Source organism: Dromiciops gliroides, chromosome 3, assembly GCF_019393635.1.
Source record: "Dromiciops gliroides isolate mDroGli1 chromosome 3, mDroGli1.pri, whole genome shotgun sequence".
Lineage (NCBI taxonomy): Eukaryota > Metazoa > Chordata > Mammalia > Microbiotheria > Microbiotheriidae > Dromiciops > Dromiciops gliroides.
Window position 1 is genome coordinate 595601537 of NC_057863.1, and position 21536 is coordinate 595623072.

General features: G+C 53.7%; 1 protein-coding gene across 12 annotated transcripts in view; it reads right to left on the reverse strand.

The window, feature by feature from the left end:
- The window catches only part of ADGRB2 (adhesion G protein-coupled receptor B2), a 71229-nt gene extending 50019 nt beyond the window's left edge, over nt 1–21210 (reverse strand). For 3 of the 12 annotated variants that reach the window (XM_043992018.1, XM_043992017.1, XM_043992012.1), the window contains exons 1-2: nt 20871–21208; nt 4936–5848 (exon numbers count right to left, since the gene is read on the reverse strand). In XM_043992018.1, the coding sequence (XP_043847953.1) occupies nt 4936–5833 (898 nt within the window). In that variant the 5' untranslated portion in view covers nt 5834–5848; nt 20871–21208. Of the gene's footprint in view, nt 1–4935; nt 5849–20870 lie in introns of those variants that run through there. The other 9 variants (XM_043992023.1, XM_043992021.1, XM_043992019.1 and 6 more) reach the window with 6 other exon arrangements.
- Nucleotides 21211–21536: the final 326 nt, after the last annotated feature.

Consider the following 21536-nt stretch of genomic DNA (forward strand, 5'->3'; position numbering starts at 1 on the left):
GGGGGGGAATCTCCTGCAGCTCTAATTCCTATAGTCCCTATGACCAAACTCACAGCTGCCCTTACCAGGCATCTACTGGCCGGAGCATCAGGACATGGAGCCTTCCCAAGAAGCTGGCTCCTAGACAGTGCTGGTGCCAGTGAGTCTTGTCCAGTATGCACATATGTGCACGAGTACACACACACACACACACACACACACACACACACACACACACACACGCACACACACGCACACACACGCACACACACACTACAATTCAGCTATCATATTAGGTGTCTCCTCTGTGCCAATGACAGCCACCACCACCATCCTGGTCTCTAGAGGTCCAGAAAATCCTGCTCCTTCTTTTCCCTCCCTCCCTCCCTTCCTCCCTTCCTTCTTTCTTCCTTCTTTCCTTCTGTCTTCCTTCCTTCTTTTCTTTCTCCCCTTTTCTTTCTCCCTCCCTCCCCCTTCCTCCCCTCCTTCTTTCCTTTCTTCTTTCTTTTCTTCCTTCCTTCCTCCCTCCCCCCTTCCTACCTTCCTCTCTCCCCCTTCCTTCCTTCTTTCCTTCCTTTTCTCTTCCTCTCTCCTTCCTCCCTTCCTTCCTTCTTTTATTTCTTTCTCTCTCCCCCTTCCTTCCTTTCTTCTTTACTTCCTTCCTCCCTCTCCCCTTCCTCTCCCCCTTCCTTCCTTCTTTCCTTCCTTTTCTCTTCCTCTCTCCTTCCTCCCTTCCTTCCTTCTTTTATTTCTCTCTCTCCCCCTTCCTTCCTTTCTTCTTTACTTCCTTCCTCCCTCTCCCCTTCCTCTCTTCCTTCCTTCCTTCTTCCCTTCCTTCCTTCCCTCCTTCCTTTTCTTCCCTCCTTTCTTCCTTCCTTCCTTCCTTCCTTCCTCCCTCCCTTCCTCCTTTCCTCCCTTCCTTCCTTCCACATCTCTCAGCAGGTACAGCCTCATCCCCTGTCCCAGAGCATCAGAGCTACAGATGACAAAAGAACACCAAAGGGCTGAAGGTTAGAGAAAAGGATCGGGGTTTCGTTCTCTCTCTCTATCCTGCTTCCTCCCTGCTCCTGGGCCAAGCGTAGGAAACTGGAGTTGGCTCTCCACTCCCCACCCGCCTTCTCTCTCCCATCCCCACGTATTCCTGATCGCAATCTGTCCGCTGCAAAATGCCAGCCCGTCTCCCTGCTGCCGATACAGCCATCCAGCTGGCCTGGCACAGAGGGGGTGGGGGAAGGAGTGCGGGTGAGGCCAAACGCTTGGCACGAATGGCACTGCCATGTAGGCATGGTCCTCTCCAGGCCCCGGCGGTGGCACTGGCCCCAGAGACACTCCCTGCCACGGAGAACAAACTGCGCCGAGTGCCTGCTATCCCTGCTAATTGGCACTAATCTGCCTGATGATGGTCTTAGGCAGCGGAGGAGGTAGCAGAAGGGAAGCCTGCCTCCCCCTGCACCCATGGGCCTTGGTGTGCTATACCAACTGGCGTGCCCTCCTGGAGTGCAAGGCTGCCTCTGGGCCCCTCTCCCCATCAAAAGAGCCAAGCCAGATCTTCCCAGGGCCCGGCTCTGAGAACAGCCACCTGCATTTCTTCACAGAGGCTCAACTTCACAGGCAACAAGCTCCAAGAAATGGCATGTGAATGAGGAATGATTTGGAGTAGGCAGGGGGTGATGCCAAGGGCAGGGAGGATTATCCCCACCATGCCACAAGATACAGCCTCATGCTTTTAACTGTCAGAGACGACTGGCAGGTGAAGGACCCTGTTAGCAGCAGGTCTCCTGCCCTGGCTTGGGATCCTAGTCCTGAAGCCATCCCCTCCACATATATAACCCTCAAAGCTACAGTCGCGACTATTGACCGTCGTTGGCTCTCTCCTGTGGGAGCTGGGGAGACCAGGCCTTCCAGGGTGTGCCATTCCCTCAACAGACCACCCCACCCCAACCCCCAGTGTTTCCTGGCTCTCAAAGTCACCAGGGCGACGGACCAAATCCTGCTTCCGGCTTCACAACAACCCGCCATCCCCTGGCACAGTGCCCTGGATGGCACAGTGCCTAGATGGTGCCCGCCTATGTGGGCAGAGTCTCCCTCCCTGACCGCTCCGCAGACCGAAGGGAAAGCCAGACAGGAATACCACCCCCTTCAAATGGAAGTGGAACTGAGGAGGGGGGAGTTTCTCCCCATCCACCTCCCTACCCAGCTCCATGCTTGCTTCCCCAAAGCCATGTGTACCTTGCTGTGTGCCCTGGAGGAGAGCAGGGAGAATAATAAAACCACTGGATATACGGCCCCACTCTCCTTGGTTATGTTCAACAAAGAAACGAAATTCAATTTCCTCCTGAAGGCACTAAATCTGAGATCCCAGCCCCCCCACCCCCACCCCAACCCGGGTTTCCTGCTCACAAGCATCTATGCCCTGCCTCCCTGATCTGGCCCAGCCACAGCAACTCAGGCCTCGAGGACCTAGAACTGTTCCTTGGTTGGAAGGTTTTATCAGCAGCTATGAAACCAGACTTTACTGGGGCCCTGCCCCCATGGGCTTGGGGACCGGGGGGAAGGGGGGAATGGGTGGCACAGAACCTGACAACAATAAGGTGGCCCCCCAAACTCCCTCTGTTCTGAAGTGGTGACAGAGAGGCGATTTGGAACCTGGAGTCCCAGTCCCTAGGTCAGAGGCCATGGTCATCATAAGCCCTTGGCCCCTGAGATGCCAGATGTTTTAAAATAGTTTTCACATCTTTGCTCTCCAGCTTTGGAGGTGGTCTTTTCTCCCAACAGACAGAAGGAGAAGGTGAGGCTCATACGGGTCCTAGGCTTTGGAAGGGGCCACAGGGGCTGCTCGTCCAACCCTGCTCATCTTACAGAGGAAGAAATAAGCTCAGGAAAGGACAGAAGTCGCCAAAGGTCACGTGACCGGAATTGGGGGGCTGGAACCCAGGCCTCCCGGCCCCTAGTCCTCAGGCTCTCTCCACTAGGGTAAGGGTGAGGCAGCAGCCAGTCGGTCCACATCCCTGGCACTGTGAATCCTGGGTGGGGGGGAGAGGGGTGGGAGTGGCTTGGGAGGAAACCTGGGGTCTTGGGCTGTGAGGGATCCAGAGAGGAACATGCCCTGCACACCAATCACTGCTCCTCTCCTCCCTTCACTTCCTGCTGATCCCTCGTAAAAGGCTTAGTCAAGGCTGCCTGGGGACTGGGGACAATTCACAGGAGCAGAGAAGCCTAGAGAAAGAAAGGGAAGGGGGGAGAGGGGAGGGGGGAGAGGGGGTGCTCGCAGCAAAGCCCTGACTCAGCATCCCAGAGGTAGGTAGCTTCTGCTTCAAGCTCTCTGCATCGGGAGAGCAGGATGCCTGGGTTCCTTTTCAGATGAGGCCTCTGCCTGCAGGGCTCTCCTTGGGGCTTGGGAGTAGGGGTGATGCTCCCATGGGTCCTCAAAATGCCTCAGGATTAACTGCTATGTGGGTGTGCTTAGCTTGCCCCCTCCTCCTTCCTACCAGACTGACCCCTGATGTCAGGCCAGAGACAGGTGCATGGGGCAGGGCTGGGATGCAAGTGACCCGGGGTGACCGACTCCCCCACCACCCAAGGGGTCTGTTCTCTATTCCAGCTGGGGAATTTGGAAAGCTTGGAATAAAGGAGAGTCAGCATAAACCCCTGACAGGGAATAGGGATGCTCCGGGGGCCCACGGTGCTGTGCTAGTCAGCAGAAAAGGGCCTAGCCCTCACCCGGACCCTGGCCCTGCCCAGAAGGACAGTCTTGCTGACATGAGACTCAGAGGGAGTACAAATGAGAAGGGAGAGGCCTGGACTCAGCTGACTCAGTCTCCCCAAAGACACCAGGAGGACCCACCTGGGAGCCAGGATTGTGGTTCACTGCAAACTCCGTCTGTTCTTGTCTCTCATCTCCTCTCCTCCCTCCCTCCCTCCCTCCCTCTCTCTGTCTGTCTGTCTCTTTCTCTCTCCCTCTCCCTCTGTGTCTTTTTCTCTTGATCTCTCTCACTCTCTTGATCTCTTTCTCTCTCTCAATCTCTTGCTCTCTTTTCTTTCTCACTCCGTCTCTCTCTTTGCTCTTTCAATCTTTCTTTCTTGCTTTCTCTCTCTCCATCTCTCTCTTTCTCATTCTCTTGCTCCCCCTTCTCTCATTCTTACTCCCCTCTCTCATTCTCTCTATCTTTTTTTTTTTTTAGTGAGGCAGCTGGGGTTAAGTGACTTGCCCAGGGTCAGCTAGTAAGTGTTAAGTGTCTGAGGCCGGATTTGAACTCAGGTACTCCTGACTCCAGGGCTGGGGCTTTATCTACTGTGTCACCTAGCTGCCCCCCTCATTCTCTCTCATTCTCTCTCTGTCTCTCTGTCTCTCCCTCTCTCTTCCTCCCTCCCTCCCTCCTTCCTTCCCTCCACACTCCCTTCACTTCTCTTCAGTCCTTTTCCGACTCTGTACCTAAGCCTCCCTTCCACATCTGTCCTGGAGTTTCCTCCTTTACTAACTAGGCTTCAGGCTCTCTACAGTCTCTCTTCTATGGCTCAATCTATCCCCCCTTCCTTTTCTGCCTCAGTCTCCTTCCCTGGCCAGAGCTAGTCCTCTGGTCTCATCTCTACCTCCTCATGTCCCAGTATCCTCCTGCTCCTCTCTATCTGTCCACTCTTCTCTCCATGGACCCCAGTGTCCACTTCACCCGCCTTAGTTTCCTGGGACTCTTCTCTCTGAGCTCCCATCCCCCCACACACACACTTCTCTCTGCCTCAGTTTCTCTCTAATCTCTCGTCTGTGCCTCAGTTTTTCTTGATCCATCCTTTCCCAGGCAGCAGTTAACAGGGTTACCACTCAGGCCATAGCCCCCATAGGGCGGCTAACCAAAAAGACGCTGGGGAGGAGCCTGCTGACCCCAGGAGCCTGGCCACCCAGAGGTGTGCACACGGGCCAGAGCCCGGAGCTACTGTCTCCAGGGCCGGAAGGAAACTCACCATATCTTATCTCAGGCGGGAAGAGGTCATTGCTGCTGCCGCCCGCGTGTAGGTCAGCCTCCCCTGGCGGGCTCCCTGGCACCAGGGCATTGGAGAGGGTCTGGCTGCGGGGCGGGGCGGGGGCAGTGGCTGGGGGCGCCGGAGGCGCAGGCTCCTCCCCCTGGCAGCTGCAGCCTGGCTGGGAAATGCCACAGGCCCGGCCCGCGGCCCGCCCGCACTCCTGGCCCCAGCGGCACAGCACCCCACAGGTGAACTGGCTCGAATTGTTGTTGTTGATAAGCAACACCTCGACGAAGCGGAACTCCAGGGCCGAGGGCGCCAGCAGGCGGGGAGCCTCCCAGGGCTCCGCGGTCAGGCAGAGCTGCACGAAGTTCTTGTCGAAATGAAGAAAGGTGTAGGGGTTGGAGCCCTGGCACAGCTCCAGGCCACCCCCGACCTCTTCCTCCTCTTGTCGCAGTCCGGCCTGGGCCGCTGCAGCCTCCGCTTCTGCCTGCTCCCGCTCCGGCTCCGGCTCCGGCTCCGGCTCCGGCTCCTGCTCCGGCTCCCGCTCCTGCTCCTGCTCCCGCTCTGGCTCCGGCTCCGGCTCCTGCTCCGGGGCCTGGCGGAGGCAGGTGAAGTTGGCCAGGTAGTGATCCAAGGGCAGCAGCCTGGGCGAGAAGTGGGCGCACACCTGGTCCTGGCGGTTGAAACGCAAGTAGAGGGAGTACTTGGTGGGGTCCGGGTTCTCCAGGGTCCAGGAGCAGCCCGAGGCGATGGTGGGAAAGAGGTCCTGAAGGGAGAAGGCCCCGTAGAGGACTCCCGAGGCCAAGGCCGAGCAGGCGCTGGGGGCAGGGTCAAAGGCCGCGGTGAGGCGCAGGGACAGAATCGCAGACAGTAAGAGGGGACAGGCCGGGGTCATCCTATGTCACTTGCCCTGCAAGAGATTGGAGGTCAGCGAGTCAGCATCATTCCCAACACTCAACTTCTCCCGTCCCCCTTCCACCACCCTCATCCTTTCCCATGCGCACCCGCACGTGTACACACACACACACACACACACACACACACACACGCCCTGTCTAGTGCAGCCCTTTCTTACAGATCCTCCTCCATCCCATCTACCTCCAACAATCCATCCTTTTCAGCATCAACGCCCCAGATCCCTCCTCCACAGCAGCCGTCCCCACCTTGGATACCTCCGCCCCGGAGCCCACTCTCTGTATTGCTGAGTCCCTAGCAGGGCCCACCATTTCAGGAGTAGCCTCAGACATGCCCATTTGACTCCTGGCTCAGCTCGACTTCTAGATTTCTCCACCTTCCCCCTCATTCCATTTCTTCTTTACATGCTTTATATCCCCCATCAGAATGTAAGCTCCTCGAAGGTATGAACTGTCTTATTTGTTCTGTTTGAATTCCCCAGCCTTGGCACTGTGCCTGGCATGTAATAGATGTTCTCAATACACGTTTTATCACACTCAATAAATGTTTTATCCATCTAGCTACCAAAATAACCTTTCTCAAGCACTGAAGTGGTCACGTCACTCCTCCGCTCAAAAATCCTCAGTGGCTCCTTATTGCCTCCGCATAAAGCTCAAATTCCTATGTCTGATATTTGTTGTACTACTCCTTGTCATGTGCCATACATGATAAACCAGATACCTCATTGGCCTTTGCTAGTGCAGTTTCCTGGAGTATGCGGGGGCGGGGTGCAGAGTCCTTCAACAAGCACGTATTAATCGCCTTGCTTTCGCCCTTCAGAATTGAATGGTTGTAGGTAAGTCACTTTCTCTCTCTAGCCTCACTTTCTCATTTCCTGCATCTGTAAATTACGGTAATAATACTTGCACTGCCCACTTCACAGGCTCGTCGGGAGGAAAGCAGTTTAGAATAACTGCACTCAGGGCAGCTAGGTGGCACAGTGGTGAAAGGACCGACCTTGGATTCAGGAGGACCTGAGTTCAAATCCTCCTCAGACACTTGACACTTACTTAGCTATGTGACCCTGGGCAAGTCACTTAACCCCCATTGCCCCACCAAAAAATAAAAAAGAAGAAGAACTGCACGTGACACAGAGATGGGATTCATTGTTAGGGAAGCAGTCACAAGATCTGAGTTGGAATTCTGCTTCTGCCCCTTTGCCCCCTGTGTTAAGAGAAATCACTAAACCTCCACCTTCATTTTTTTCTCATCTGTAAAATAAAAGAGTTGGACCAGATGGCTTCAAAGTTCCCTTCTTTTCTATCATCCTAAGAGCCTGTGATTATCTCTATTGTATAGAGTCAGAAACTGAGAGCCAGAAAAGAGAAGGCATCTGGCCTTAGCCACCCAGCCAGACTCAACAACCTCTGAGGTTCTTTCTAGCTTCAAATCTATGGCCCTAGGACCTGCTATGTACCAGGCACAGTTCTAGGAGGTGGGGCTATAAAGACAAAAAAAAAAAAGGTTCTTGTCCTAGTTGGATGGCACAGTGGATAGAGTGTCAGATCTGGAGTTACTAAGACCTGAGTTCAAATATTGCTTCAGATATTAACTAGCTTGGGGCAGCTAGGTGGCTCAGTGGATAAATAAAGCACCAGCCCTGGATTCAGGAGGACCTGAGTTCAAATCTGGCCTCAGATACTTGACTAACTGTGTGACGCTGAGCAAGCCATTTAACCCTCCCCCCCAAAAAAGATATTGACTAGCTGTGTGACCCTAGGCAAGTCACTTACCCTCTGTTTTTCTTGGTTTCCCTCATTTGTAAAAATGGGGATGATAATAATAGCACTCACCTACCAGGGTTGTTGAGAAGATCAAATGGTATAATAATCATAAAGAGCTTAGCACAGAATCTAGCAACAGTAGGCTGCTAGTAAATGTTTCTGGGATTGGATTCTTGTGAAGACCAAATAAGCTATTTGTTTGTTTGTTTTGTAGGCAATGGGGGTTAAGTGACCTGCCCAGGGTCACACAGCTAGTAAGTGTCAAGTGTCTGAGGTCGGATTTGAACTCAGGTACTCTTGAATCCAGGGCTGGCGCTTTAACTACTGCGACATCTAGCTGCCCCCAAATAAGCTATTTGTAAAGCACTTTGCATAGTGCCTGGCACACAGCAAGTGCTAAATAAATGTCTATTGGATTGATGAAGGGACTAAATGAAATAACCAGAAAGCACTTAGCACAGTGCCCAGCACATGGTAAGCACTCTAAAAATGCTAGCTATCATTATTTTTATCAGTGGGAGAAAATAACCAGTAAGCAGGTAAGTAAATAAGACAGACTCCAGCGCTCAGATGGACCAGCGTTCTCATGCCTGTGGGTATCCCCTTCTACCTAGGCAGAATATATGCCTGCCCATCCTATGTGATTCTCAGAAGGTTGCCACAGGGGGATCCTGGACCTGTCTTACTGTTAAGAGGAGGTCCACAGTCTGCCCATCAATCAGCCCTTACCCTCATCATGCTACTACCCATTTCCTTTTTCCACTCCCAAATTTCTTTGATGTCATCCTTCATCTCTTTACCAAGAGAATCCCTCCCCATCCCTAAAAAGGCCACTCTACTGACACCTTCTCCGGGAGCTTTTTGCTTTGATCCTCTCCATCAGTAACAACCCTCTCCCCGGGCCCACCCATGGTGTCCTGCTTGGACCTTTCCAGGTCCTCTTCTCAGGGAATACTACCACAGCTGTGCTCTCATTTCCCCATTATACTGTGAGTTCCACGAAAGTAGGAACAGTGTCTTATTTAAGCCCGTACCTCCCCTGAGGCCAGGCACATTGGTCTGCACACGGCCCTGGGACTTTATGAAAAGATGGTGGAATAGAATCCTTCCCCTGCTATTCCTCTGCTAACTCCAGATGGTAACGTACTGCAGGTAACTGGACAGAGTGCTAGGCCTGAAGGGAGGAGAATTCAAACCAGCATTACACACTGTGTGACCCTGGGGAAAGTCACTTAACCTCTGCCTGCCTCAGTTTCCTCATCCGTAAAGGGGCAAGGAAAGCCACCTACCTCAATGAAATAAGCCATTTTGCAAACCTTACCTAAATTTTAGATATTATCTTGCTATTCTGTACATTATCTTATTAGAGACTCACAATAACCCAGAAGGTAGAGTCCCCATTTTACAGATGAAGGAACTGAGGACACTCAGAGAATTTGATTTGCTAAGAGGCGTGCAAAATAGGATTCAAACCCAAATCTCTCCTCACTCCAAATCTGACATTTTTTCCCACAAAATCACAAGGCCTCACAATTGTTCCCTCGGCCCCCATCCTCCTTTGGCCTGGAAACAGCCTCTGTCTGTCCAAGAATACTCATCCTTCCAGGTCCAGTACAGGTCCATTCTCCCCCAGCTGGTGATATAAGACAAACAGTCTATGGGAGGTCAGGTGACCCTTCTACTGATGTCTGGGCTGAGTGACTAAGGACAGGTACCTCCTTGTCTCTGGGCCTCTCTTTCTGGCTCAGTGCAACAAGACTAATAACAGGCTGGGTTATAGATTTAAAGCTGGAAGGGTCTTCAGAGGCCAAGCCCAACCCTCTTATGAGGCAGGCAAAGACCAAGGAGATTAAGCCATTTGTCCAAGGCCGAGTGTCAGAGGCACACTTTGAACCCAGACCACAGAACCATGGGATTTCTGAGTTGGAAGACCCCAGCAGCCATTCTTACATGAAAAGAATCACCACTCTAACAGACTAGACAAGTGGTCATCGGCTTCTACCCAAAGACCTCCAAGTAGGGGGAAGCTACTTCACCCTGCCCCTCCATGTCCAGGGCTACTTGGATTGTGAAATCACTGAAAATTTAACAAAGCGAGGAAAAATATTATAAGAGGTGGGGGCAGCTAGGTGGCACAGTGGATAAAGCACCAGCCCTGAATTCAGGAGCACCTGAGTTCAAATCCAACACTTGATACTTACTGACTGTGTGATCCTGGGCAAGTCACTTAACCCTCATTGCCCTGCTCCCCCCAAAAAAATTTATAAGAGGCAATGTCATAATTTGGTCCAAGGAGAGAGCATGAAACTCGGAAGTTGAGAACACCCAGTTTTTACTGGCCTTGCTGCTGATTAGCCATGGGACTTTGCTTCCTTGGGTCTCAGTTTCTCCATCAGGAAAATGGGGTGGGGGAGGGTTGGCCTCAATGACCTTTAAGGTCCCTTCCAGCTCTAAAGGTTTATAATGTTTTTGGATTTGCAAGTCCCAACTCTGCCCACAGCATGCATATGAGCTTGTGCCTAGGTGGGGTTAACTCTAAGCCACACTCCTTAATAAATGCATCTGTGTTTGGCTACTCAGTAGGTCTGGATTTCTCAAGCCTCCCATTTGCAACTCGGCTAAAGACTGCAGCCAGATGTGCTCACACCTTGGATCCCTGCAGGATACCAGCCTTAAGCAAACTGACAATTAGCTTCGGAAATTGAAGTGTAAATAGAAGGGTGGTTGAGGTACTGGCTAATTGTCCTCTCCAGAGTTTCTGCCAGAGATGCTGTTTGGCTGGGGCTGATAAGAGAGCCAAGGCCCACACAACCACTAGGCTGGCATGGACATCCCACATTATCAAAAAGTGAAGTGTTCTCTATCACATTGTCACAGGTCCCCCCTAAACTCATAGGCTGGATCCTTAATTCTCAGCCCCCAAATATAGCTCCCATCCTATCTATCTGCCATCTTTTTAGCTCCCTACTGAACCTAAACCCCAAATCTCCCATGCTCTATTTAAATCCTCAGGCATACTCCTAAATCCATTTAGAATATAGTATGCTACAGCCCTAGGTAGTCCCACAAACCATATCCTAACCCCCACACTCTGAACCTCTGCCTCCAAATTATACTCTAAATCCCCCAAATCATCACCCCAAACCCATTTACTACATTTAGATGGGAGCAGACTTGGAAGTCCTTTCTACCTAAGAGAATTCACATTCTTGCATTTTCCCTACAGAATATACCATACCCTAAAAAGCCAGCCCTAACCTCACATACTATAGCACTAAAGCAGTCACAGATACAATACCCCCCATGGGATGCTAAATGGTCCTCCTAAAACCCCAGATCCATTCTAATCTCCAGTCTTATGGAATGCCAAGCTCAAACCCCACTGGGCCCTAGTCCAACCCAACTATCTCACCAACTTGTGCCCTTGGTCAGAAGGAAACCTGGATGAGACCGTGGATGACTCTGTGAACCCCATCCTCATTTCTAGGGATTCAGCCCCTGACACTCAGCCTACTTAGGGGAAGAGAAGAGGGTCAGGGTCCCCATACATCTAGGCTGACTCACACAATGCATTTCATATCTAGGTGGCCCTGAGCCAGTCTCGGTCACCATCAAGGGACCTGGACTTGTTTCCTTGCCCCCTCCCAACTCAAGAGACAGGATCCTGAGCTCCTTCAGCCCCAGCCCCAGACTGAGCTCCAGCCCCAACCCCAGCCCAGCCCAGCCCTCACAAGGTGCCTGGCTGGCAGGCAAGCACTGGGTAAATAGCTGATGAGTGACATCCGATCCCCCCACTGCCCCCAATTATTTTTAAGCAGGTTGCAAAATTCAGGCTGCGGCTTCCAGGCTCAGCAGAGAAAAAGAGAGACAGGGAAGGGGGAGGAAGGGAGGGAAGGAGGAATGGAGAAGGAGAGGGAGGAAGGGAGGGAGGGAAGAGTGGGAGAGGCAGCATTATGACAGGATCTCCCCTCCCCCCACTGAGAACAGGGTGTAGGAGAACCTCCCCCCCCCCCCGCCCCACCTCCTGTCTCCCTCCTCGACTCACACATGTATATGCATATGTGCATGGGTGTCTACAGACACATATATCCTTATCCACACACAGGTTCTGCTCCAGGGCTTCTGAGGGATGCCGAGGAGAAATTGAGCAGGCAGTGGAGGTTTGGGACCCCAAGTAAGATTCATTCCTCCCTCCCATGTGTTCCTATGGGGGGCAGATAGGCAGCCGGAGCAGAGCCTGGGAGGGCACGGGCCAATGATGGATAATTGATCAGTCCTGCAAGCTCTCATTAGCCATGCCTTTTCTTGTGGGCTGCAGGAGGTTCCCAGCACATCAGGCAGCCCCCACAGCCAGTCAGTCAACCCACTTTGGGAGGAAGGGGCAGGGAAGAGGGGGAGAGGCTTCTCCATTAACATCCTTGGCCCCCCAAATCTGTATCCCCCATCCCCACCCCGTGCTCCCCCTTCAAAGGGAGACTAGCAGAACAAAGTGCTGCTTCTCTTATCTTCCAGGTCTTTAAAGCCTGGGGCAGATAAGGCCTAGATGTGACCCGACCCATAATTCCTTTCTGGGCAAATAGGTGAAGCCATATTTGTTCCAGGGCCCCACCCTTATGTAAGTTCTTCCTGGAATCTAGCCTCAGTCCCTCCTACTAAAGCATAAGTCCATTTTCTCTCCCCTTGCTAAGGATAGAGGATGGCTGGAATCCTCAGTTCAATCAATCAACAAGGGTTTATTAAGCACTCACTGTTTACCAGATACTGCTCCAAGGCTGAGGATACAAAGAAAAAGCAGAGACAAGAGAGATGATATCTACATATACACGTAGAAACAAGATACAAGAGAAATACAACAGGGGCAGCTAGGTGGCGCAGTGGATAAAGCACCGGCTCTGGATTTAGGAGTACCTGAGTTCAAATCCTACCTCAGACACTTAACATTTACTAGCTGTGTGACCCTGGGCAAGTCACTTAACCCCAATTGCCTTACCCCCCCCCCAAAAAAAAGAGAGAGATACAACGTAACTTGATGGGGAAAGGCACTAACAATGAGAAGCCTTCTGTACAGTGTTGCGTGCAATGAGTCTTGAAGGAAGTCCGGCATTGAGGAAAGAGAACATTCCAGGCATGGAAGGCAGCCAGCCCAAAGGCACAGAGATTGGAAAGTGAGTGGCATATATATGGAACTGCAGGTAGGCCAATCTGGCCAGACCACAGAGCTCACAGAGGCGAGTCACAGAAGAAACATTTCTGTGGTGTCCACTTTGTGCAAGGTACTGTGCCAAGAATTTTATAAACCAATCTCATACCATCCTCATAAGAATTCTGTTATTATTATCTCCACTTTACAGTTGAAGAAACTGAGGCAAACCAAAGATAAGTGTTATTACTATCCCCATTTCACAGTTGAGACAACCAGAAGTTAAGTGACTTGCGGGGTCACAGAGCTAGTGAATGACTGAGGCGGGATTTGAATTCAGGTCTTCCTGACTCCAAGTTCAACATTCCATCCACTGTGCCACCTAGCTGCCTAGTTTATGAAAAGATCAGGTTGTGAAGAGCTTCACATGCTTAAAAGAGACATTTAAATTTGATTCTAGACAGAAGAGGGGGCCATTGGAGGTTACTGAGGTGGGGATGGCGATGGCGATGGCAGTGGGGGCGAGGGTTAGGGGACATGGGCAGATCTGTACTTTAGGAAAATCACTCTGATGGCTAATTGAAGAATGTGCTGAAGTGTAGAGAGACTTAGAACAGGAAGACTAATCTGGAAGTAGTCCAGGTAATGAGCACCTGAACTAGAGAAAGAAGTCAAAGATGCTTTGGAGGTACATGCCAAGATCTGGCAATGGTCTGGCTAGGTGGGGTGAGTGAAGGTGAGGTACCATGGGTGGAGAGGAGGCTGAGGGTCACAGGGGGACAGGGCCAGGCAAACATGCTGGTCAGTCTCCTTCAATGCCCTGAACCCTAGGGTGCACCATCAGCTCTTAGCGAGTACCAGGTTCACCTGTTGGAAAGAAAATCGAATTGGAGTGAAAGGAGCTGCCTTCCGATGCCAGCTTGGTCTTTTGCTATCTGGGACCTTGCTGAACCTGTGTGAACCTCAGTTTCTTCATCTGTAAAATGAAAGGGGTTGGGAGCAGCTAGGTGGCACAGTGGATAGAGCACCAGCCCTGGATTCAGGAGGACCTGAGTTCAAATCTGGCCTCAGACACTTAACACTTACTAGCTGTGTGACCCTGGGCAAGTCACTTAACCCCAATTGCCTCACAAAAAAAAAAAAAAGAAAGAAAGGGGTTGGGCACTAAGGTCTCTATGCTCCCTTTCAATTTTTAGAACTCCACTCCCCTGGCTGAGACGAAGCTACCCCCATTAACCTCCCTCCAAAGCAGGTATTTGCCCTCAGGCCTGGCCATATCAAGTGGATCTCCCTGGTCAAGCCCTCAGGGGACTCTACTCTCCTGCCCACCAAAGGCCCGCCTCTGAATCCCCCATCCCTTCACTCCTCACTTCCCTCCTTTCTTCCATGTACCCCTCCCGTTTCTCCATTCCTCTCTGCTATTGGTTCTCCCTACCCATACACTTTCCCTCCCAAGGTCATCACTTCCCTGAAGTCTCTCAAGCTATAGCTTCCCCATTCACACTACAAAGGGAAATAGAAGAATCCACCTGCCCCTTCTTATCCTCAACCTCCTGCTCTGTAAAATGAGCACATTTAATTGCATTACCAAAATTTACCAGGTTGGAGTGGGGGTGGGAAGAGGGGAGGGAGAGAACAATTGTAAACCCTAGAGCACCCTAGAAGTATGAGGGAGACCTTGAAGATCATCTCGCCTCACTCTCTCCTTCTACAGATGGGGAAACTGAGGCCAAAGAGAAGGGAATTTCCCAAGCTTACTTGGCTGGTTACTGGCAGAGTCAGGTCTGAAACCCTAGGTCTCTTGACAAGAAGCCCAGAATCCTTTCCACTATGATGAGATGGGGAATATCCTAGCCTGGGAGGAGCGGGCTTTTGCAGAATGTAGAACAATCTTCTTCCCTAGAGATCTCTGCTGAGGCAACAAGCTTAGTACAATGGGTGGAATGGCCCCAGCATGGGGGGAAGTGGTCAGTCAACATGCATTTATTAAACGTCTACCATGTGCCAAGCACTGTGGATACAAATCAAGGTAAAAGCCATTCCCTGTCCTCAAGGAGCTTATAGTCTAACAGGGGAGTCAATGAGTAAATAAATGTGTACAGACAAGTTACATTTAGGAAAAATGGGAAGTATTAGTATTCTAAAGAGAGAAGACACTAGAATTAAGAGGGACTTCCTGGGAAGGCTTCCTGGAGGAGATGGGATTTTAGTTTAAGGAAGCCAGGGAGGACAGGAGGCAGGGATGAGGAGACAGCGCTTTCCAGACAGGGGGGGACATTGAGAGAATGCTCCGAGCTGAGCTCTTGTTCATAGAGCAGCCAGGAGGGGCAGCTAGGTGGTGCAGTGGATAAAGCACCGGCCCTGGATTCAGGAGGACCTGAGTTCAAATCTGGCCTCAGACACTTGATTACTTACTAGCTGTGTGAACCTGGGCAAGTCACTTAACCCCAATTGCCTTACCAAAAAACCCCACAAAAAACAAGAAACAAAAAAACATAGAGCAGCCAGGAGGCCAGCGATACAGGTCACAGCACTACAGCAGAGAGGGAGGTGCAAGAAGAGATGACAGTGAGCTGGACCTGCCCCGGCCAAGTCACCCACCTTGCACATGCAAAATACAGCAGTGGCCCCCTGACTGGACTGCTGTTGGGCTTGCAGAGGATGAGGTCCCCCTGGGGTTCTATCCCCTTCTTGGGAGGTTCCGGGCCAATCCAATGAACATTTAAGCATCTACTCTTGGTCAGGCATTGTACTAGGAGAAGGGGATACAAAGACAAAAGGAAAAAACATCTCCTGCCCTCAAAAAGGTTACATTCTATTGGGCAGGAACAGAAGATTTGCACATTTAAAGATCTGTACCCTGCTTTGAAGAGTTCCGAGGCTACTGTTGTGGGATATCGTGAATTCAATCAGACTCGATGGAGACGAACATCAGTGTTGCTGAGTTAATTTGTCTCTTTTTTTTTCCTGTGTTATAAAGGATGGCTGCCTGGAGAAGCGAAGGGAGAAGGAAACTTTTGAAAATAATGGGGATGTTTAAAAAATAGATAGCAATATAAATTAATTGTTTTTAAGCGAGGAAGGTAAGATTGGGGAAAGTTTACTACGGCAGAAGGTAGACTGAGTTGAGCACTGAATGAAGCCAGAGAACCTAGAAGATAAAAATGAGGAATGAAGGAATCCCCTATGGGCACCTGGGAAAAACCAAAGAGTGGGAAGATGTGGAGTGATGTGTTTGGGGAAGAGCAGGCAGACCAGTGCAGCTGGAATATGCAGTGGCTGAGAGGGGATGGCAGGAAATCAGCCTGGAAAGAGAGACTGCAGTCTGATTGTGAAGGCTTTAAAATGCCAAACTGAGGGAATGTGTATTTTATTCCCAAGGCAATAGAGAACCAGTTAGGCACCCCAAATCACAGCTTGTAGGCCTTGGTGGGGTCCCCTGCCGGTAGTCAGAACCTGGCAGTCAGACACTTACAGGCAAAAACTACTTTATACACACACACACACACACACACACACAGTTACCCAACCTCCCAAGGGACAACTCTGAGTACTCTGGGGTCCTGAGCCCAAGGCTTCCTCAGCCCCCAGGTAAAGAAAAGAGGTGAAAATTGTGTTGTCTCCCTGTGTGACCTTGGCTAAGTCATTTCTAATTCTTCTGAGCCTCAATTTCCTTCTCTGTATCAATCAATCAAAGAGCCTTAACTTAGTGTCTTCTCTAAACAGGGCAAGGTACTGGACCCTACAGATACAAAGGGAGACAGTGCCTGTCCTGGAAAATGAGGGGGTGGGGCAGACTAGTCAATCTCTAAACCCCTTTGAGCTCTCACATGCTATGTCACAGGCTGCCCTGAGGATCATCCCCATAACAGCCAACCTTCTCCTTTCCCCCACGCCCAGGGCCTCAGAGGCAGCCCTGAAGGGCCCTCAGCTCTGCAGAGATCTGCCCATCAGAACCCACATCCTCCTGAGCCCCAGGAGCAAGCATGGAAATGAGAGGGATTGCTGCTAGCCCCCAGCAGGGAGGAAGAAGGGGCGAGGGTCCTCTCAGGGTGGCTTCTGTCCATTTGGGCTGGGCGAGGGTAGAAAAGAAGCCAGTGTGGCACGGAGCCCCCAAGAGGCTCGCTAAGTTGGTAGCCCTCGCTCAGCGCCTGGGCTGGGGAGTATGGGAGTGTCTACAGAATGCAGACTGGCATTGGGTGGGCTGGGCAGGTTCTGCTGGGGCCTGACGGAGGATATGAAGGGAGACGCATCGGGAAGAACGTCCACACCGTTTACCAACCTGGCAGTTCTAATTTGCCCAGCCGTCACTCATGCTCGGCCTCCCAAACAGTCCATTGCAAGGAGGGGCTTCCCACATGGCCTGGCCTGGGTATGCCTAGTGAGGTGGGACCCAGGCATGCCCAACTGTCAGCTTTTTACTGCCAGGAGCCCCTACTGGGTCCTCCAGGCAGCTTCCGCCCCACCCCACAACACCTGAGAGCTCCCGGGGGCTTGGGCCCTGAAGTGCCGTGCCTTCCCTTCCCCACCCAAACAGCTCTGAATGACCAGAGTTCCTTTTGGCAGTCCAATCTCCAAGCATCCTCCCCTACTTCCCTCTGGTAGCAGCTCCCCACCTTGATACATTCTTAGGGACAGGTTCACCATGTGGTATTGGGGGAAATGTCCTGGAGTCACAAGACCCTGGGCCTATTCGGGACTCTGCCACTGACATACCATATGACCTTGAATAAGTCCCTTGCCCTCTCTAGGCCTCTGCCCCCCACCCCCATGTATAAAATGAGGAGGTTAAATGATCTCAAAAACCCAGTCTTATATAACTGTCCAGGAGAGAAGGAATGGGTGGCAGTTCTCAGGTAGAAGCGGACAGAGGCAGATGGCCTCAGTTCTCCTCTGGACAGGGCCCCATCAAACCTGCATTCCTCCTCCACTACCCCCACCCCCAGATCTCTGCCTTCTCTCCTTTGGGTTCTTTTGTGAACCCCCTAACCAATCCCCGAGGCGTCGGGCTGGGACGTGCACCTTCCGCCTTCCTCCTCCCTCTTCCAATAGCTCCTGGGAATGTGTTCTGGGGTGGGGGAGCCTCACCAGCTTTCCTCCTGCCTCTGGTGACTGGTGCAGGAGGGAGAGGCGAAGGAGAAGAATCTGGCTTCTCTCTTCCCCACATACACAGAGCCCAGGGAACAGAAGGAAGCAAAGGGAAAACGGGATGAGAGAGTATGAGAGAGGGAAGAGCCCGGCGCATCATCAGGGGCACCAGGTGGTGCCTGGGTACTGAGCCAGCCCGGAGGAGGCAGGGGAAGGGGGGCGGTGACTCAGCCCACCCCATCTCCCCAGAACTTTGCAACAGCCGTTGTTGCTACATGAACAAATGAGAAGAAACCTTTTGTTCTTCTAGCCTAGGGCTGGAAAATTGGCTTCCTTAGCATCCCTCCCCAGCCCACCCCCGGGGCCCATTCCAGGTTGAGAGAGGGTCCTGGACCCTGGTTTCCCTACCCCTTGACAGTTCACAGGGATCTTCTCAGGCTTGTGGCTGCTGGGCCTCAGTCACCTGACCCAGACCTCTGCCGGCCTCTCCCCAGACAAGTCACTACCTCCCTGGTCAGGAGGACACAAGAGTCCCCATTCTAGTCCTGGACCCAGTGGGGACAGTCATTCCTCAGAGGTCTGGGGGGGGGGTGGGGGGGGGTTGCTGGCAAGGGTTCAAATCCTGTGCTCTCCTGCTGTAGCTTGTGACACCAGTTGGGTGTTATAACACTTGTCCCTTCCTGTGAGTTCCTTGAGGCTTCCCATCTTCTTCCTCTTTCTCCCCCACCAAAGCATACTCAATCCCCAGGAAGCCACGTGGGCATTACCTCCCACTCTCACTCAGGCCACTTACAGCGCCCCCCGCCCCCCAGCCACTTACGGCTCCCCCAGTCATCGCTATTCCAAAACTGCAGGCCTCCTCACCCACCCCACCCCCCAGCTTCTTTAGACCTCCCTCCTGGAAATCAGCCTCTTCTAGTGGCATCTCTCCCCAGCCCCCCACCCCAACCCCAGGCAAAGTGATCATCGAACCAACAGTGATCCAATGCCAATACTCAGATCTCCCCTCACAGCTACCACCTGCCACATGGGGCTCTGGGAGTGACCAGCCACACAGTTAAGCAGAATAATGCCCCTGCAAAGTATTAGCTCAACTCTGATCTAAAGATCTCCAAGCACTTAGCCCGAACTAGCACCCCTCTCCCCATTACACACACACACACACACACACACACACACACACAAAAGACATCAAGTGTGGGGCCATTCCTACCTGAGGCAAGAAAAGGTCTCAGGGCTCCCAGATGGGGATAAGGAGCTGCCCATCCAGGGAGTTCCTCGATGCCCCCCCCCAGCCCCACCCATGGTTCAACCTAAGACCATCAGGAAAGATAGGGTAAATGTTTTGAGAAAGAATGAGTTTAAAGATAGCTCTCAACAGGCAGTGAAGGGGGCTAGTCTCTGCTGCAAACCAGACTAGACACACAAGATCCCAAAGACCAGAGAAACCCAACAAGGCCCTCTTTGGGAGGAATGTCCAGCTGGGACCTAGTGCAGCCCCCATCTCTAAACTCACCCTTCCCCCACCTAAAAGACCTGGGAGAAGGAGGGGCAGGAAACCGAGTGAAGGGTCCCTGGCCCTAGTTTCCCTTCCCCCCTTCCAGGGCTGGGCAATGATGAATGAGGAAAAGGCCCTGCCAATGGCTGGCTCCCTCCCCAGGGCCACCCCTCCCCCCATTCCCCTTCCTGCCAGGAACACTCTGTCTCTGCCTTGGAGGGGAGGGGGCTGGCATCGGGGTGCACTGGCTCTACTCTCTCCGGTATCCTAGGACCTACCTGCATGTCAGCCAGACCCCCAAGTTCATTCCTACTACCTCAGGAACTCTCCCCACCTCTTGTTGGCATCAGATCTAGCTACTCTCTGGAGGGCATTTCTGTCCACTGGCCTAAAAGTGCCTGGGGGGGGCATGGGAAGACGCCGTGCCAATTAGACCCACACTGCAGGTGGTTACATCCCTATCCAGCCGGGGGAGGACGGGGAGGAGCTGAGTCAGTCCAGGTTCTCATCCGAGCTCCCTTCAGGCTGAGAGCCCCTCATTAAAGGTCCTGCTCCCAGGCCTGCTGCCCATTCAAGTTAGGCCTGGACACTCGGGAGCCTGTGCCCACTGTCACACCTAAGAGTCCCTTGCCAAGTGTGGGAGTGTATGGTGGTGGGGTAGAGGGAAGATGACTGTCCTCATCCCACGTGGGCCCCTCCACCCACTGATGCCCACAGGCACCCACTTCAGGCCAGGAGCCTCTGAGGGCATGCTCAGTGCTAAACCTGATCCTCACTCCTGTGCCAGGGGCGAGTTCGAGGAAGGAATCTTGGGATCCCGAAAAGAAAGGGGAGGCGGGAGGGGGCCCCGGGCGAAGCAGAGGACCGGGGCCACCGCCGTTCGGGCCACCGGCAGGGGACGCCAGAGAGCAGCCCCCGCGGAGACCGGGGGCGGCCTCAGCATCTCTCAGCACTTGTTCTCTCTCCCGGCTGCCGAGCCAAAGTTCCCAGCCGGTCCCCCGCGGGAAGCCAGGCCAGGCCAGCCCCGGGACCCTGAACTCCGGGCCCACCCCGCCTGGGCGCCGCGCTCAAAGGAGGCTTTGACAGGCATCCCCCACCGCCACCAACCTCCCGCTCCCCGCACCCCCCCCCCATGCACAGCGCGGAGAACTGCGGAGAGCGCCCCCGCCCCGGTGCTGGCTGAGCATCCCTGGACCACTCGGCTCGCGGCTTCTCCGGACCCCCGGGCCCCCGATCCCTCGCCACATCCCAGCCACCCCCAATTCCCCGGGCCCCGGCCGCGGCCCCAGGCGAGAAGAAGAGGGCTGCCTGCAGGGCAGAGGCCAGCAGGTTGGGGGAAGGGGTGCCGGGGTCCCCATCTCCCGTCCCTCCAGCCCTGAATAGAGAGGGAGAGGAAGAGTGAGGGATGCACTGGGGGAGGGGCAGCTCCAGACCCCAGGGAGAGGGGAAAAGGGAGGAGAGGGGAGGGGAAAGGGGATAACTCCGGCTGGTGAGCAGGGCAGCCGAGGCCCGGCCGGCACGCACTCACCTGGTCGCCGTCAGTAGGAGTCGGGGGCGGCCCCACGGCGCAACTTTGCCATCAGGCCGGGGAGGCTGAGGCTGGGGAGGGCGCGGGGCCGGTCCCGAGGGCAGCCGGGGCGCTCGCTCGGGGGGCAGGAGGTGACGCCGAAAGCAAATGTAAAATGTTCTCTTTTTAATTAAAAAAATGCAAAGCGCATCAAATGCAAAAAGAAGCGCAACCTCGCCCCGGGTTTAAAAGCTCGAAAGATGCAGACGGGCCCGGGAGCAGCTGGAGGAGCCGCTGCTGCCGCGGGCGCGAGCAACTAGTGCCGGGCAGGCTGCGGGCACCGCCGCCGCCGCCTCCTGCCCCCTCCTCCTGCCGCCGCCGCCGCCGCCGCCACCGCCCGGAGCCCCGAGCTCGGAGCCCGCCCGCCCGCCGCGCGCTGGCATGACTCGGCCCCCTGCCCGCGCCCCCGGCCCCGCGCCTCATCCGCTGGCGGCCGCGCGGGGTTCACGGAGCCTCCGCCTCATCATCCGCCGCCGCCGCTGCCGCTGCTGCTGCTGCCGCCTTCTCCTCCTCCTCCTCCTCCTCCTCCTAGCGCCCGGGCCCGGGAGCCGGGGGTGCTGCCGCCGCCGCCGCTGCTGCTGCTGCTGCCGCTGCCGCCGCCGCCACCACCGCCGCTGCCTGTGCCCG